Genomic DNA, 18,668 nt, shown 5'->3' with positions numbered 1-18,668 from the left:
GCTCCATCTTGTGTTTCAAATACATGGTTCAGTATGACTAAATATGTAATTTGGATAGTATGTCTATGTATTTTGATATGGAAAGGATGTCTAGTGCGCCCAGACATGTGAGAAAACATTTGATTGTAATGCTAAAGGATTGAATGTTACCTCTGCATCCCTTTTGGAAAGTTTTGAGTTTTTTCAGCTTGATAATTCGAAACTAATCTTAGCTTGAGAATTCAGAATCAAGTGGAGTACTGCTTAAAGCTGCAATCAAGTCGCAAGATCTGTATTATTCTCCCCAGTAGTTTCAGCTGTCACGGACATGTTTTATGAAAAATCCTTTCCTTAGGATTTTTTCTCCTGAGAAGCTGAGAGGCCTCAGAAACAAAATGTAAACAATAATTATCTGCTGCTGTGGAATGCAACAGGTGCATCTTTGAATGGTCCGTGTTGGTTGTTTCTAATTAATGGCCAATCACAGGCAGCTGGCTCGGACTGTCTCGGTCAGTCACAAGATTTTATCATCATTCTATTCTTCCCTTTGCTTTCAAGCCTTCTGGTGAAATTCTTTCTTCTATTCTTTTAGTATAGTTTTAATATTATATATATATCATAAAATAACAAGCCAGCCTTCTGAAACATGGAGTCAACATTCTTGTTTCTTCCCTCTTCCTGGGACCCCTGTGAACACCACCACATTCAGCCATATAAAGTAAGCCTTGAGAACTTTCTGCAAACTGACCAGAAGGACTTTGATGATCTAGTATGGCTTCCTAATTGTGTGCATGTAAATAAATCCTTTTGTTCATTTTTTCAAATCCTTTCTCTCAGCTAGAATATTTGATTCAGGGAGATGTTCCTTTATACTTTAGTCTTCAAATGGTGGAGAATCTCCTGCATATCCTGATGAGAAAGCCTAGTGGTGTATTAAGAATTTCCATTTGAGTGTATTAGATTGACTTCCAGTGTTGAATAATCCTGTAGCAATCATGGCTCTTTGATTTAAGAAGAACAAGATTTTGGGGAAAAATAAACTCCTCCTATTAGATTGGTCTTTATGACTGGTGGAGGTGGTAAAACAAAAGGGAGTTTTTGGTATGTGAGATATTAAAAACTTTTTGCCATTAAAATGGCAAAAGCAAAAAGTTTCAGAGTTACTTAGGTTAAAGAATAGGTAGTTTGTGGAAGGTGTACACAGTATTGGCAGGGGACATGATAAAACTTGTACTTATTTATTGGATGTTTCTCTGGTAGAATCTTATAATGCAAAACAAAACTAAACTTTCATGGGTTCATGAGTACTGCAATTCTCTAGGTTAATGAAAAGTAGTTTCCAGAGAGAGTTCTGGGAGATGGGGCTGACAAGTCAGAAAGGGAGGAGCATTTTCATGGTAAGTGCTCTCTTTGCATTGAAGGAGCTTTTAAGTGCAGATTGGTGGCCGTGTGCAGTTGCTTAGTTTCATCCCTGTAGTCTTCATGAGATTATCTGCTGTGCTGGTTCTAAGTCATACTGCATGCTGAGAAATAAATGTATTCAGGGACCTGGATGTGTCTCTCACGGAGAATGTTTATTGCGATGGTATGCAGATGTTTGTATTTATTGTTCAGGTAGTTTCTAGATTTTGTTTGTTATAAATGTATTCCTGAGGCTCCTAGAAAAGTAAGAGATGAGAATGTTTGAAGGCTCCTCTTGTGAGGCTGGGAAAGGATTTCAAAGTAGAAATTTTTCCCACTGCAGGTTTCCAAGGTAGAAGAGCATATTACAAATAGAAGTGTACAAGATGAGATGATACCTGGATAGCTCCTGCAGAGTTGAAGTCCTCCTTCAGAAGCAGGGTTGTCCTTGCCTGACAAAACTGAAGGTCACTTGGCTTAGCACAGTATTTACTGTTTTCATGTAGTCTCTAATATTAAGAGTCCTTGAGCATCCTAGTTCCACCATACCATGGTTAAATTGGGTGGTGTACTGACATGTGTAAAGTATACATGTCCATATGATGTGATTACTTTACTGTTAATGACCTTACAGGCCAGACTTTACCTCTGTTTCTGTAATTTCTTCTGATTTTTAATCGATCAGAAAATCAGTCCATCTACCCAACCAGTGGTCTAGTGGAAGGTTTGCTTCCCACAGTGCAGGGGTTGGGACTGAGTGATCCTGAAGGTCTGGTCCAGGCCCGACTTCTATGAAAGGCACTGGTAGCTGAGGTTCCCATTGTGGCCACACATCACTGTGTGCTCCTGCTGGGCATGGTTTTCATGGTCGCTGCATGAGTCATCACCAGTTTTCTTGGCTGGAAGCTTTGTTTGCATAGCTCTCAGGCATGACTGTTCTCCTTGTAACTCTGGCAGTCTCAAGGAAGTAAGGCTGCAGTGCTCCTGTGCACCCTGCATGGGACATGGCCTCAAGGAGGCTGTCACAAGGGACAGCAGAACATAGCTGCCCTAGCTGTAGAGCTCTGGCAGCCACTCCAGACTAAGAGGACATCAGTGAAGCACAGCACAGGGGAAACAAATATTATAAATTTAGCTGATGATTGTCAGCTAAATTCTACAGCAAATCTCAGGTAGTGGGAGTAGGTACAAAGAAAATGATTGCAACTGTACTGACAACCTCATCTCGGTGGAGATAGCTTTTATTGGGGTGTGTTATTTACTGCCTTTAGGAAAAACACATAGCAGATTCTTTCTTTTCTAGCATGGCATAGTCTGTAAAAGTTTGACTTTTTTTTCAACAAGAAAGAAACCTATCATTGCTATGAATGTGTTCTAAGCAGTTAAATTATCCTGTATTTATTTATATATTTTCTCACTCTTCTGCCAAAAAATTAGGGAAGTCTGATTTTTATTTCTTCTTTTCCCCCACAAAATACTTGTTCCTCTTCATTATCAAAACACCTGTTCTTTTCCTCTCAGGTGCCAATCTGACCTTGCTGGAATCTGTCTCCAGTTCTATATTTTGGTGGTCAGTGAGATACACTTGAATGCCTTAACATAAATCAGGCTTTGCTTTGCTCACTGCCTGGGATTTTTGTGCCATCACCTCTACTCCCTGAAGAAAACTAACCCCCAAACCCTTTGGTCCTTGTGAGATATTTTACAATTCTGCCAAAGAATCTTGAATATGCTCCTCTGGACAATGAAATTATTCAAAATTTCAGACCTAATGATGCATAAAATATTTATAGCTAAAACACCCTGTAAGTGGAATTGACTGACCATTATGGTAATGGTAATGTTCTGGTTTTTAAACAAGGCAGTGAAAGGTAAATGCAGTGTTGTGCTTGTTAGATTATAAAGAATGATAAATGTGTTTGGTAAATGAATTGGCTGATTTTGGTAACCTAATATTTGATGCTGCAAGGCACTGAATTGTTACACTAGGATTGTGTACTCAGTGTAGTGTGCATGGAGTGACAGCAAACAGAATCCTTACAGACACTGTTTTACTTGGAATAGCTTCAACTTCAAGAAAATCAAAGAACAGCCGAGGTTGCTAAGTGACAGCAAAATATTTATCCTTTTTTTAGAAAATCAAACCGGTTTATGCAATGAGGAGTAGGGGACAGCATATATTGTGTGCCACCCACATGCTGTATAGGACCATTATCGCACATAATTAGGACCTGCATAATTCAGCACTGTAACCACGAAGCTATCACCTCTGCCTTAGTACTGATATTTTCTAATACTGTTTATTTAGTCTTCTTCCTCAGAAGAAAATATTCCATTAAAAATTAATACCCTCTGTCTCTGCTGTGAAATACAAGTATTATCCTTTTGTAGACAGATACTGGAAGGGGAGGCAAGATGAGAGAGAGAGAGAGAAAACAGAGCAAGAATCACTGTTTATAACAGGCCATTTGCTTTGCAGGCTTATTCTCATCACCAGTGTGAGATGAAGCTCACTAAGAGGCAATGATGTGGCACGAGTGTTATGTTTTTCTGGAAAGAGAGGATAATGATGGGTTCAGCCTAAGGTTCCATGCCTTGTTCTTGGCTCTCACAGAGGAGCTGTGTGTGGCTTTCCAGTCTGGCCCTGTGGATAAAGCCCTCCCCACCACCACGGAGGGTGATGGGAAGCTCTAATTACAGCAGGGTGATGAAGCCTGGGGTGGCTCTTGAGTCTCACTCAGCAGCAGAGTGAGAGTTTTTTCAGGTGTCCTTAGATCCACTCCTACCATTCAAATGCTAAGGCTGATGTGGGGGGAGGAGAGCTGCTGTGATGGGCTGAGCATCAGTATTGCCTCCCAGCTGCACTGGGAGACCCTGCAGAGGAGACACAGGGCGGGAGTCACTGAGCTCAACATCCTTGAGCGTGCTACTGTGGCAGTGGGATGAGCTAGTCCTTGACAGAAATTCATCTTATTTTTTGGGTTTTTTTGATTTTCCCCTTGACAAAGAGGTTGTCAGGACAAGAAACAAAGTTATGTTCAAAGATATGTGTGAGAAGTTGACTGGAAAAAGATTTATTTGTACCTTCAGTTTTCTTAAATCACCAGACGAAAATTTATCTCCTGACTGAATTGGAAGAAGCCAGCTGTTTGAGGGAACCCTCATCAGGTTATTTTTCCGCTCTGCTCTCAAAAATTACACCTTTGACTAAAGTTTTTCAAAAACAACTGCTGCAATCAAAGACATTATACAAAATGGCATCATTTTGAAATAGAAATGCTTCTTATTTCATGGAAGCGTTGGGGGACTTGGGTTTGGTGCTGCAGACAATACACATCGCAGCACTGAGGGTTCAGCAGGTGGCCCTGTGGCTGGCTCCTCCCTGCCCCTGTGTTTTTGCAGTCTGTGTAAGCAATATTTCACCTTGCTCTGTCTGTAGTTGCAGCCATCACCTCCTGCTATTTCCCTAAAATTCCCATATGGTCTGAAGAGGGGAGTTGCACTCTGCGCTGTGGGAGGGAGCAGGGAACAGGCAGTGCTGTTGCTGGTGTTGTGGTCAGGACTGGGGATGCTCCGGAAAGGCAATCCCGGAGTGGGCGGAGCCGCAGCCCTGCAGTGTCCCGCACCCACTGCAAGGTGGCGATGGCTCCGAGTGTCCCCGCCTTGGCTCCGAGTGTCCCCGCCGTGGCTCCGAGTGTCCCCGCCGTGGCTCCGAGTGTCCCCGCCATGGCTCCGAGTGTCGCTGCCATGGCTCCGAGTGTCCCCGTGATGGCTCCGAGTGTCCCCGCCTTGGCTCCGAGTGTCACCGCAATGGCTCCGAGTGTCCCCGTGATGGCTCCAAGTGTCCCCATGATGGCTCTGAGTTGTCACCACCATGGCTCCGAGTGTCCCCATGATGGCTCCGAGTTGTCACCGCCATGGCTCCAAGTATCGCCGCCACGGCTCCGAGTGTCCCTGCCGTGGCTCCGAGTTGTCACCGCCATGGCTCTGAGTGTCCCCACGATGGCTCCGAGTGTCACCGCCATGGCTCCGAGTGTCCCCGCAATGGCTCCCGAGCGTCATCGCCATGGGTCCCAAGTGTCACCGCCATGGCTCTGAGTGTCCCCACGATGGCTCCTGAGTGTCCCCACGATGGCTCCCGAGTGTCCCCCACCATGGCTCCTGAGAGTCACCACCGTGGCTCCCAAGTGTCACCGCCATGGCTCCCCATGTCCTCGCAGTGGCTCTGAGTGTCACGGCCCAGCACCGCACTCGGCCAGTTGCTCTGTGGGGACAGTACCAGCCTGGCTGGGGCCCATGCACTGTTAGCCACCTGTTAAATTACAGGTGTTCATTTCTAAAGTTTTCTCAGGGCAGTGGTCCCGTGAGTTTCATCTCTGCCAGCTGCTGTTGGCTGCATGTGATCAGGGCAGTAGTGAGTGCTCTGTGTACTTAGGCAGCGAGAAGCAGATGAAGATGCTCTTAGTGAAGCATCAAGCACAGTGAAGCTGCAGTTTTATTTTTTTTTTCCTTCTGTCTTTCAGAGAGAAATAAGGAGTATTACTCTTAAAAATTGTTTTTTACGATTATCGTATGTATACGGTACAAAATATCAAAAAGAGTATTCGAAAATCGTATTACTCTTAAAAATGTTTTGTTTTTCCTTCGTTTGAGTTTATTATTTAAGGAAGCAAAACTTGTGACATTGGAATAACTCCCTGAACTTCGACATCTATTTGAAATGTGACTTCTTATAAAAATAGGATTTTAAATTCTGTGTAAAAGCCATTTATTGAAATTGTTTAAAGGTATAAGTGGAGCTAAACCAGAAGTGCCCCTAGGTTTTCATACCCAGCTTTCACTTTAGAAGGGGAAAAGCAAATCTTTAAATTAATGCTCAAAGATGAATATATCTGGATATATGACTTCTTTGAAATGTTAAATGCAAGGTGAGAAAGTTTTTTTAGTGGTTAAATGCTTGAGGCTCTTTCATGCTTTTATATTACTCTGGTTAAATTGCTACTGCAACTTGAAAAAGTTATTCTTACTTTAATTAAATAGCTCTTTAAGAAGTTTACTCTTAAAAATTTTCATTGTTTGATAGCTTATTAAGGCTAGCGAATGTAAAGCGAAAAAAAAAGTTACCTTTTTTGAAAGACACAGGTATGAAAGGGAAGAAAACTTTTTGTCTGTTGTGTGACTGCAATAAAGAAAAACAAATCTGAGGGCAGTTAATCTTGTTTTCCCTTAAATTTGTCTTTACTTATCTTCAGTCATTTTGCAGAATGCACTCAGATCTGATATTCTGAGTCACTGGAATTTAGTTACAGTATACATTCTCCCATGAAGCAGCAGTAGTTGCTCATGAAGTATCACACAGAGTTATGACAACAAATTCTATGCCACTGAGACTGCGAAATCCAAAGAAGCAATAGAAAGCTGAAGCAGGTTAATGGAAAGCAGCAGAATCAGTGAGGCTTTGCTGTGAACTTTTGGTAGTATTCCCAGTTTAGTTTACATTTGGAGGTACGTATAGTAATGTATTTCTTTAATTTTAAATTTCCTGTGTGTAGTTATTCCTACTAAAATTAAAATGTGGAAGCAGAGGCACTGGCAGTGAAGATGAGAGCTGACTGAAAGCCAAGGTCTGATGTGCATGGATCTTGCACAGAGCAGAGGAAAGGCTTGTGCCATTGAAAGGAAGTGCTGCTGTGAAGGATTTGAGCTCCATTATGGGAGCTGATTCCATGTTGACCAACTTCAAAGGTGGCTCAGGCTTTGACAGGTTGAGCTGCTTGGCAGTATCCAAGAGCTAATGTCCTGTACAAGCACCTGTTTCTCTGCTTTTGCTGCTACAGCATTCCAAGGCAATTAGTCTTTCTTTTTCTCTCCACATTTCCAAGCTATTACTTTTACTGTTAGCTTTGTTTCATTTTTAAGTGCTTCAAATTGAAGAGTGTTAATGAATTCATTAAAAATTACCAACATAACAAAAGAGATGAGAGAGAATTCACTGTACGCTCAATATTCTGACAAGTAAAAAAACCCAGAGGAGCTGTATGCTGCAGTAGACTACCATAAATTATTCTGTATCTTGACAGTTAACTGCATTTCTATATATGGCAGTACTTGGGACATGTTAAATAGACTTCAGATCATCCTTAGGACAAGTTGTAGCCTTTCATCTTTTCCATTGGAAATACTGTTATTTTTTAGCTTTGCAGGAGAACTGTATTCTGTACATCCAGATTTGCATGAAAATAAAAGTAATTTAAGAAATATACAGTAATCCTAAAATGCCACTCAAACCTTAGAAATTCTTACTACCTAAAGTAGTGAATATGGAAGCCATATATTACATATTTTAAAGGCATTTCAGTTTACTGAACTATGATGGTTAGAAATGAGAAAGTCAGAATTAAATTTATATTTCATTGCCTTATTCATAAGGTTTTGTTTGGTGTGGGGGTAATAGAGAAGCAAATCACCTAAAGAATGAAGTCTGCAAGCATGAAAACACATTTTCATAATTGCCTTGGCAGGAAGCCTGCATGCTCTCGTGGCAGAGCTGTGAATATTCCAGGGGATGAAGGAGCCGCTCGCTCTGCAGAGGGGCACTGTCTGTGAGAGTGCTCATCTCTTTTCTAACTCCCCCAAAAGAACATGTGTATGCTGGAAAAAAAACCCTCAAAACATCCATAAATATTTGCATTTCTGGTATCTCAGCTTGTCCAAAGTATTTAGAAAATGAGAGAAGAATAAGAGGTATCAAATCAGTGCAATGAAGTTTGATTTCTGTTAGAAACAGCTATCAAGTCTTTGCAAGGAGTGGATTTTTGGCAGGCAGGTGAATAGGTGTCATTTTGGGTGGATGTGCAGACACAGTATGAATAATTCTCCCATTGATTTTTAATTAGCAGTGGTACAGGATGGGGTGTCAGTGTCAGGCTGCTGCTCTCAGGAGTTCGTCCAGGAAATTTGTCCAACCAACAGCAACTTCTGTTGAAGTTTGCTTGCCTCTACAGGAAGCCTTTTTTTCCATGGGGGTCTCCTGGGGCTTGTTCTGTGCCGTTAATTGTTCTGTTAAATGAGGAACAGAAGTAAAATGTATTTATAACTAGCTTGAATTTTTTTTCAGAGGCATAGTTTTTTGGCTTTGCATCACTACTGCCTACATTGCATTTTTTTTAGAGGATTTCTGGTACCCAGTATATAGATGGCATGTATGCTGTTGTTTCCTGTCAAAATAAAACAGCTTTCAGGTTTGTAATCAATTTGGAGAGTTTTGCAGAAAATTGTTAGATTTTTCAAACAACCACATCAGTTTGCAGACTTAGCAAACTTCATGTTGAACGAAAATCTTCCTGTGATAATTAAGAAAATAGAAGTTGTCCACAGTAAGCCCATTATCAGGATAGCAGAGATTTTGCTAATTTGATAGCAGTGTTGTAGCTTAATTGACTTAAAAGTGTTGACATAAGAGACCTGAAAGCCTAAGGCCACCGTATTTACTATAGATGCCAAAAAACTCTTCAATAAGAAATTATTATGCCATTGGGGGCAGTCTTATTTGCTCCAGGTTAGCCATTACCTTTCTTCCCTCTGGAAAAATATTCACATTTTCTGGCTATATGTTTATTTGTTTGTTTGTTTTACTTAAGCAAAATACAGGAGGGATGAAAAACCTTTCTGTTGGTTGTGTTTGAAATTTTTGTTGTGTTAAAGTTCAAGAACATGATGTGATATTCAAGCTTCTCACAGATTTGATAAGGAGAAATATCCTATTAAATAATTCAAGAGTGGATAGAAACCTTGGCAAAAGACCTGGATCTCAGATCCCTGGAGAGCTTCTGAACTTTGCTTTTTCCCTTAAAATTAAACTTTGATAAAAATGGGTTGATTGCAAGGTTTAATTGTGTAATGTGCTCTTCTAGAAGTTTGTTTTCAAAATGTACTCAGCTTTGGTATGAAGTCCCCCCAGTGTTATTGGGTGTCAATCTTGGAGCCGTTGTCTGCTCTTCCCGAAGATCCAGTTGTCTCATGTCATTCGTAATGTTGTAGCATCAGTGGCTGGAACTCCATTTTCTTCACAGTGCACATGCTTGTTGAAGCACTCCAATGGTAGTGCTTAGTTTACTCCAAGAAATGGAGGCATTTCATTTGTTTTTGTTCAGTTGCTGGAAGGCTGAAAAGAAAATTATGTATTTGAAGACAAGCTAAGAGCTGTTTTATTAGCTGCTGCTGCTACCATGGAGAAGATCACCCATTATATTCAGCATGTGCATATGAAATACTGCACAGAAGTATCCGTGCAGACCTACCTCTGGCATCCCAGGGACACCAGGGGAAGAGCAGAAGTTTCCTTGCATGCTGCCTGTGTGCATGCCTGGCTGCCACAGCGTGGCTTGTCCAGCTGGGACTCCAGAGAGCTCCACGCTCCAGGGAGCCAGGTGGCCAGGGAGCCCCTGTTTTCTTTTCCTGTTCACAAGTTCCAAGTGTGTGTGCAATGCTGTGTATTTTTACATGGAGACTAACTGAATTTATTTTGTTCTCTCCCCTCTCTTGTTTTTCTTGCACAGCTCAACAAGCAGCAGCTGCAGGTACTGAAGGAGCGTTTCCAGGCCTTTTTGAACGGGGAGACACAAATCGTAGCAGATGAAGCATTTTGCAATGCTGTGAGGAGTTACTACGAGGTGAGCTGTGTGCTTTGTGCTCTGTGTTATGTTCATAGTATGCCTTTTAATGCATGTATGAGGAAAGTAATTTTAAGTTTCAAAGGCTGTGAACTTCCAAACCTTCTAGAAACTATTTCCTCCTAAACCAGCTTTGCTGTTTTAAAAGTTAAAATCTACTGCCTGAGCACAGGAGAGAAACTGAACTGGAAAATATCCACCCTTTTTTAAGAAGGGGAAAAAAATTTATAAGAGAAGATAAAATGAAAAACCCCTGGTGCTAAAAATCTTCCTGGCAGCACTTGATACAGCTAGGCACTGCTATCTTTATCTCCATATGTCCAAGGTAGCTCTTTTAATCAGCACTTGGTAAGTTACCATCCTGAGAAATATGTCTTCAGATTTTTAGTTGCCGTGCAGAAGGTTTTGATGAAGACCTGCCTGTTGCCTTCCAAAAGAACAGAAGGTTTCCATGCAGACAGGGCAGCTCTCACAATCTGCTGTGACCTCCCAGGCATGCTCAGTGCCTGCAGCCCCAGTGCAGATCTGTAGGTGAAGCTTTAATTGCCTAAGGGACAGGTCCAGTTCCAAACTAGAGGACAGTTCCCTGTCCATCAGCAGCATAGAGCCAGTGAATTTACTTGTTACTCTTAGTAAATGTTGCTGTGTTTTCATTTTGCTTCGTCTAACTTCTCTTCTTTTTTGATTCATTGACCTGCTCAATGAATCAAAAAGGCTGGATGTTAAACTTCTATGCCTTTTGAGAGATCTTCCCTCATATTTCAGCCCACCACTTTTTTTTTTTTTTCAAAATTTAGCTTTATTTTTGGTATATTATTTGTTTGTTTTTCCTGTCAGCTATTCTTTGCTGGTGAATAACTTTTTCCTCAAGCAGAAAAAGATGTGATTTATGTCCTGGATTGATTTTATCTACAATAAATTATATTGCACAAGAAAAAAGAGAAGGATGGCAAATGGTTTTCCTTTTGTGCTGACATCATGGACTCGGTGTGTAGAAATAGAAATTTGTATAGAAACCATAAAACTCAGTGTGCCTTCTCCCATATTATGGCCTGATCAGTGCTGTGGCATTTAAAATTAAGGAATTCTCACAAAAAGACTTGTGAAAAGATGAGGATATGTCTGCATGTGAAACTAGAATTTTTAGGTACTATTTTAGGTGTGTAATAACATGACAGAAGTGGTTAGAAAGTAATCCATTTTTCTGTATAGCCAGTGAAGGATTTAAGGCTGGCAGGAAGGACAGTTTGGAAGATGGTGCAGGGCAAGGCTGAGCTAGTCAGTGGCCCAGCAATAGGTTTCAGAGTAGGGGGATGTCTCAAGACACTGAACAGAGGTTAGAAGTGAAAAGGACTTAAAGGTTCATTCTTTAGCACACTGTGTAAAACCTTGATGTGTTAGAGAAAGCAGTTTGCTCTTAGGAAAGGATGTGATAGTGAATAAAAATTATTTGAAAATAAATGTCTAAACAGTAACTGTTCTGTTAAGATTTACTTCATGCCTTTTTTAATGAAATTTTTTAAACATGTTGAGAACTGTTATTTAACATATCTGCTCTTGCAGTGAAAGGCTGTGCATAATAATCTAAGATAGCCTTGTAAAATGAATGGCTCAGATTTTCCAGCTATTTTCAGACATTCACCATTTTGAATTAAGTGTTTTGAGTGTCCAGTTTCAAACAGAGAATTCCAAAGCATTACTGTCAAGGATGTAATGACACCAAAGGCTTCAACTATGTTAGTATACCATCATCTGATATACCAGCTGTAATTTCAGTCTTTTTTTTTGTTTATCCAAGCCTCCCAATTCCATTTTGCATTCTTTCCACAGACTTCCTTTCAGACTTGCACAACCCTTTCCAGTTGTGCAATTGGAGTCAGCATTTGCTAGTGATTTTTAATTTCTTTTCAGGGTTGTAGTAGATAGTTACCAGTAGATTTTATGACCAGTGCAGTGGTGGAATCCAGCTGGAGACTTAGTTCAAGTTACTGCTCCTCTTTAATGCATTTTAATCAAATTTTATGGATCTGATCACATAATTTCATATTTACTTGTATGTATCTCTTGCGCCTTTTTCCTTATCGTTGCTACCCATTGGTTGAAAATATTAGTTTCTATTACTTCTTTGTGTGCTCTGTTGATGCTGGGCTTTGGTGCTTTCTCCTCTCCATGTCTACCACATATGGTCCATCACATCTTCCATGTGGTGTTTGTTAGTACTGTGAATTATGGGCATCTTCCTTGTTTCTGGCATATGGCATCTTACAAACTTCTGTGTTAATTTCCTTATACTTCAGTTGCTCACCTACAGTTTAATTTTACCTGATAAGGCAGGAAAGAAATATGTGGTCTGCCCAGTAATTATTTTATTCTGAAAATTATTAACTTGCCTTTAATCCTATGCAGTAGGCATGGTTTGAGAGTTATTGTAATATTGTTTGCAAATCCAGAGTATATTCATTACTGTAGTTGATTTTCTGCTTTAAGTTTGAATGTGAAAGAGAAGGTCTGCTTTGGGGATGTGACATAAATTCTGTATCAGTAGTTGCAGGTGTTTTCACTCTAATCTGTCATTAATGAGTTTGTTCAGACTGTGTCCTGTTAAGAATCTTATGAAAAAGCTCCAAGGATTTAGGAACTTATTATTGCTAAGTCTTTGATTTACTTTTTTATAAATATTTGCAGAAAGAGCAATTTGTTTGCTAAATAAAGAAATATGAATTTCAGCATTAATTTCACTGGCTCTAAGTCCTGCTCCTGTGTTAGAACACTTGGGAAGTTTACACCAGTCTAGTTTTTTGCCTTATTTCCTCCACTATGTCTTTTCCAATGCTGCTCTTGTTTTTAGGATTGTGTATGAATAATCTGGCATCAGTTTTCATTTATCATAAAAAATTAGTAGAAAAAAAATCATATTCATAGGAAAAGTTTCATAAATTCTTCTTTAGCTCTCCTGAAAAGGTGATTTTCATATTCTGTGTAATCTCCCTCTAGAATGCCACCATATTTTCTGAGAGTCTCACTGAAATTTAGCATGTTTCTTTTTTGTATACATTAAAGTATGATTATGTTGTTTTTCTCTTCAGTCTCACTTTAGAGAAGGTATGGAAATGTTTACTCTTTCTGAAATCCTTCGCTCAGAATTAACATAGGATTTTATTTTTCTGTGTGTGGAAAATTCCATTACAGAAAGACATTGAGCCAGATTCTAATCAGTAGAACATCAGATGGTAGTGCTGCTTTTCAGATAAAGAGAAAAATTCAATCATATGGCAATTTTTTATGAGTAATTATATTGGACACACTGCTAAGTATAAAATTAAGTGAGAAAGTGACTTATGAAATGAAATCCTTTTTTTGCTTAATTCAACCCTGTATTTTAAAAACTTGTTTGTGAAATAGTAGATAATCTTCCATTCATCAATTCTTGCGTGCTCTTGCACTGAGGTTGGAAAATGCTGCTGGGCAGAGCCTTGGGAGGTTTATTCACCACCTGTAATATACTTACCTCTAATAGGGATGCATATACCTTGGGCTAAACTCACAGTGCTAATCCTTTATTCTTGAATGTATGCAGTTTTAGATATCAGTAAAATGGGTGCAAAGAACTGTAATGAATATTTGAAATACTGTGAAAACGTTTTCAATATTGTAATGATTGCAAGTTCTCAGGTTTCCAACACTGCCTAAAGAAGTACTCCATACTGGTGTTTTTCCTGTTTTTCTTGCTGTTCCATTTTAAATATGTGGTTCTAAGCCATGATTACTTCATGCTGCTTAAATCTGAATGTTAAATGCAGGATCTGTAACGCTTAGTACTGTGGGGTGTTTGAGAATTTAAAATCAGTTTGTTTGACTGTACCAATTTGCCTGTGATACAAAGATCATATTTAACATACTTTCTGCTTAAATTGAGGGGATTTGTGTACAGAAACCTAGTTGTTAGTTTGGCATTACCAGGCTGCCAAAAATGAACTGAAAGTAGAAAACAAATTAAATAAAAAATAAGAAAAATAAGAGGACCCATATCATAGAATCATAGAATGATTTGAGTGGCAAGGAGCTCTAGAGATCACCTATTCCGATCTGCCTGCCACAGGCAGGGACATTTTTCAGTAGATCAGTTGCTCAAAGTCCCATCTGACTGACTTCGAGGGCTTCCAGCAATGGGGCATCTAAAAATTCTCTGTACAATGTGTCCTTGTATTTAACCACCCTTATTATAAAAATTTCATCCTTACATCCAACCCAAATCTACCCTTAACAGCTTTATAAGTGATAAAAGAAAGCCTTTTCCTTCCTTCATACCAGTGTGCATAGGTGGCACCTTGCATCACCTGCAGGCAGTGAGCCAAGTGTCCTGCAATTACCAAGCTCCTTTGGTACCAAATCCTGAACTGCTAATGCAAGTCCTTGCACTTATCCTTAGAAAAGGTTGAATTGTGTTCATGAGAGCTTTTTTATATGAAGACCTTTAATGATTTGTTACTCTGTAGAAAAAGTTGAGGCATTTCTGTAGAGAAAGGAGTGACACGATGCTATTTCTACCTGTGATTATGGAAAACTTGATCTGAAAATTTTTTGCATGGATGTGAGGGCAGAAGGATCTCACTGATGAAATGACAAAAAGGAACTTGCTTTCTGGACTAAGTGGTGCTTTGGTTGCTTTTACAATTTTATTTTTACTGCCAACTATTTTAGGCACACCATTTTTATTCATGGAAACAAAAGGCATAGTTGATCGTGATGAATGTTTCAGAGATGAAGATGACACCTAAAGGAAACAGAAAGCATTCATTAGAATCAAAACATAGTACACACAAAATAAATAGTAATTAAATGTTGGAACATTCAGTTTTTATATTATTGAGATAAAAGAATGGAATCAATAGATTAACCATTTATTTAAATACATTAAGCTAATAAGTGTAGAAGATAAAAGGTTCAGAGTGAAAATTCACTGGTGTCTGCTTTCATGTTTTTAAAAAGTCATAATTGGCATGCACATGTATTTAAGGATATGGGCTTTTTGCTCTGTTCAGGTTCTCTTCAAAAATCTGAGTACTACACCAGCATGGGATTTATGGTTTGTACAGTCTCATTTGGAGAAGCTGTTTCAAAAGGATATTTTTTTATATTAACTTTAGGATAATCTTGTAGTTTGCCTTGTGAGGATGTCTTTCAACACATTTGTAGTTGCAGCCTATTAGCACTTCCACAATTTCCTTCCAGTTGCTTGAAAACATGGTCAGACTTGAGGTCAGTGTAATAGTCTGTGGGTTCTGTTATTTTTGCTGTTAGAACTGGTGTAGGCCAGTTCTTTGAAAAGCTTCTTAGAAATTTTAGGGCATCCCCAGGAAAGATGCATAACACAGGTTTATGTAGGTCATCTTCTTTGCTAAAGAAGCTCTAATGCCTTCAGTGTTTTGGATCACCAACCACAATTTGGCATGTAATGGAGATTGTCTCACTGTTAGCAGTCTAATTATTTTCCTTAAAGAAGTGAGAGGGAGATAAGATACAACAAATTAAAACGTGCTTTGCATGATCTGGACCCCTTCACACTAAGGAGAGACCTGACAGAGTGGAACTGCAGGGTTTGTGATGTGCAGCTTTCTCTTGAGAGTGCTGTTGTGTTGCTGCTGCATGGGAAGTAAATCAGTGCTGAAATCCACAAAGTCCCTTGCTTCACGCATAGCTAAGTGTAACTATTCTTTGTGTTTCCAGACTGGAACTCCCCTTTTCACTCTCACCTGTGTGGTGTCAGAGAGGCTGTACACCTGCACAGAAACACACAGCTACCATCGTCACTGTGCTTGTCCAGTCTCTCTGCACACTGATATCATTGTGGATGATCACTGTTCCTTTGAGGTTGCCGTAAGGTTTCCATATTAGCATGGTTGTAAAAGACCTGTATTTCAAACTTTTATGTTAGGTAGGTGGTTGATGGATAGAGTTTAGTGCATTACTTATACCAGTCCTTTGATTTGGATGTGCTGATAGGAAGACAGAAAGGAATGGATGTAGATTAAAAATTCTTCCAGTAATGGTATCAATTTTTGTTGGTTTGGTGACTGTTGTTGTCCCAGGCAAAGAAGGATGCCTTGTAGGTCTGGCACTAAACTGCAGAGGCAATTAGTGTTTGGTAGTGAGGTATGTCTACTGTAGTAAGCATTATGTGATGTTAGCTACTTGTTTATTAGATTAATTCTGAATGTCTATTAATCTGAACAAACCAATTAGAAAACCAGCAATGGCCCACACTGTTACACAACAGTGAATTTGGTCTGCTTTGCTTAATTGTTTTTTTCCCTAATGTCAGTTCTGTTTTACTCAGTCTCAGAGGAAAATAAAACTTATCTGAACCTTGGTTTTGCAATTAACAGCATGTTGCACTGAGACATACACTATACATGTTTTTGTTGATGCTGTCTTCTGGGCAACTAAAAGCAGTGGGGATTTTTTCAGCTAGCCTGATACTGGCAAAAAATGTGACAGTTTCACATCCCATCTGCCAAAATCTTGCAGGAGATACTAACATTTTATTCTGTGGGTTTTTTTAAAATTTGAAAATTATTATGTGGAAGAATTTTTCTTTCATTTCATCATGAAAGGGTGATAACTCTTGATATTTTTAAGTTGTCCTTCCTATGACCTTTTCCAGGTCTCAGCACAGAGCCCTTAAAGGCCTCTGGATGTGGAAATAATATCACAAAATATTTCATTGGAGTTATGTTAATGCTAATGAATTTTCTTTTGTGTCTTTTTATCGTGATATCTGTGTGTCATGATTCCATTCAACAGTATCTCAGGGAATCTCCAAGTCACTGTGGAACAACAGGAAACTTTTTTTCTCCACTTAGCAGTTAAACAGAAATTCAGCCATGACTGAATTTCTGTCTCTCTCTGTGACCAGAGAGAGGTGTGTAGTTTCACCTTTATAGTACACTTGAAGTATCTCAATACAATTGAAAATTCTTATAAGATGCTTATGTAAGCCAAAGTTAGTCCAAGCAGGGTCTCTCTGTGTCATGACTCTTTAGGTTCTAGAATTTTTTAGTGTAATTTCTTTAGGCTTCAAGTTTTGATTAGCAATCCACTGCACAAAATTGCTATATTCATCTAATCAGTCATTTTCACTGAATTGCAAAAAACTACTGTCTGATTGATTTTTCAAGCTTAAACACACACAAAAAAAAAAACCACAAAAACCCCCAATCCAAACCAAACCAAACCAATCAACCAACCAAACACCCAAAACACAACCCATTCAACAAATAAGCAGTAAAGGAGAAACTCTCTTGTTTTCCTGCACCATCAGACTGGATTTTTAGGACTGGTATTTACTCTGTATATTGTTTTTTTTGCTTGCTCTTGGATTTCTAGATGGTGGGATAAATGTTTTTTTTTGCATGTCTTAATTGAACCTCTCTGTCACTATTTTACTTTGTGTTAGAAAGCTTTTCCCATCAAATCCTTAGAGCTGCGTGACTTCGCAAAATCTTTTAAACATAAAAGTAATATCTTGCAAAAGTGCTGTTAATGGTGAATTCTTAATCTCTATGTAAACCAAGCTAGAGAAGGCATGGAAGTAAGGGATAAAAAAGTCAGCAAATGTATGGCTGAAATCCAGAAATCAGTACATGAGAAGTGAGGCTATAAATTCTCACTCATCACTCTCAACTCCATTTCAGATCTGTTCTGATACTAATTTCAAAAGCCAAAAACAAATTCTTATATCCTGAGAACTGTAAAGGCAGAACACAGACAGTGATGATGTAAATATTTTCTGAATGATTTTTTTTTCAAGTATTGCTTGATTTACATTTCCCACAATGGGGTATTCCTGAAAAGCTACATTGAAAAACAAGATTCTTCTCAAGCTTTTATTTCCTTAAGTTTTAGAGATGCTTTTTCTATTTCATGTTACCTTAAAAAAGCTGTCCTCATTGAGCAAGCAAGAGGTTTCTTCAAAGTTAAATGCAGGCATAAAGTTTCTATCCACCCAAGATTCTCAACAAGAAACAACATTATCTTAAACAGAGCATGCTAGGAGAAACAGATTACTGAGTCTGTTCCAGTTACTGAATGCCTTCTTCAGGCATTGCTAGTGAACAGTAACTACCTCATTAAGGAAACTTTCTTTCCACTCGGCCTTGCCATTAAACCATTTCTCCTAATTTCCTCATTCAGATTTTCCTATTAACTTAAAGTCATTGCATTAATTTAAGGTCATTGCTTAGCTTGCTTTGTTTTTAATGTGAAGTGTACAATCCCTTCTTTTACTGAATTATCATTTTATATAAATGTCTCTGTCTTATGCCTCCTTAGCAAAACAAAAATACTGAGCAAATTACACATTCTTAATCTGTGGTATATCATTTTATATCAGGCATTTATTATGGTCCCTCTTTGGACCTTTCTTATTTCTCTGGGTTGCAAACACAGCCCCAAATCCTGGTGTGGTTCTGATACTTTGTACTGCTTTATATTTTACTCTGTAATTCCTCTCACCCAGGTAGTGATGGTCCTTACAGAAGTGGGTGATCAGAAGGGATTCAAATTTTAAGAATAATGTAAAGGAAGAAGAATATGTCTGCAGGTGAGCACGTGTTT

General features: G+C 39.0%; 1 protein-coding gene across 8 annotated transcripts in view; it reads left to right on the top strand.

Annotated features, from left to right (window-relative positions):
• Positions 1-18,668, top strand: part of CADPS2 (calcium dependent secretion activator 2) — a 284,524-nt gene that overhangs the window by 47,627 nt on the left and 218,229 nt on the right. For all 8 annotated transcript variants that reach the window (XM_063155367.1, XM_063155366.1, XM_063155362.1 and 5 more), the window contains exon 2: positions 9,939-10,052. In XM_063155367.1, the coding sequence (XP_063011437.1) occupies positions 9,939-10,052 (114 nt within the window). The remainder of the gene's footprint in view (positions 1-9,938; positions 10,053-18,668) is intronic.

The sequence above is a fragment of the Melospiza melodia genome, chromosome 4, assembly GCF_035770615.1.
Source record: "Melospiza melodia melodia isolate bMelMel2 chromosome 4, bMelMel2.pri, whole genome shotgun sequence".
NCBI classification, from domain to species: Eukaryota; Metazoa; Chordata; class Aves; order Passeriformes; family Passerellidae; genus Melospiza; species Melospiza melodia.
The sequence above is the reverse complement of the archived record's forward strand: the minus strand, read 5'-3'. Positions and strand labels throughout refer to the sequence as shown.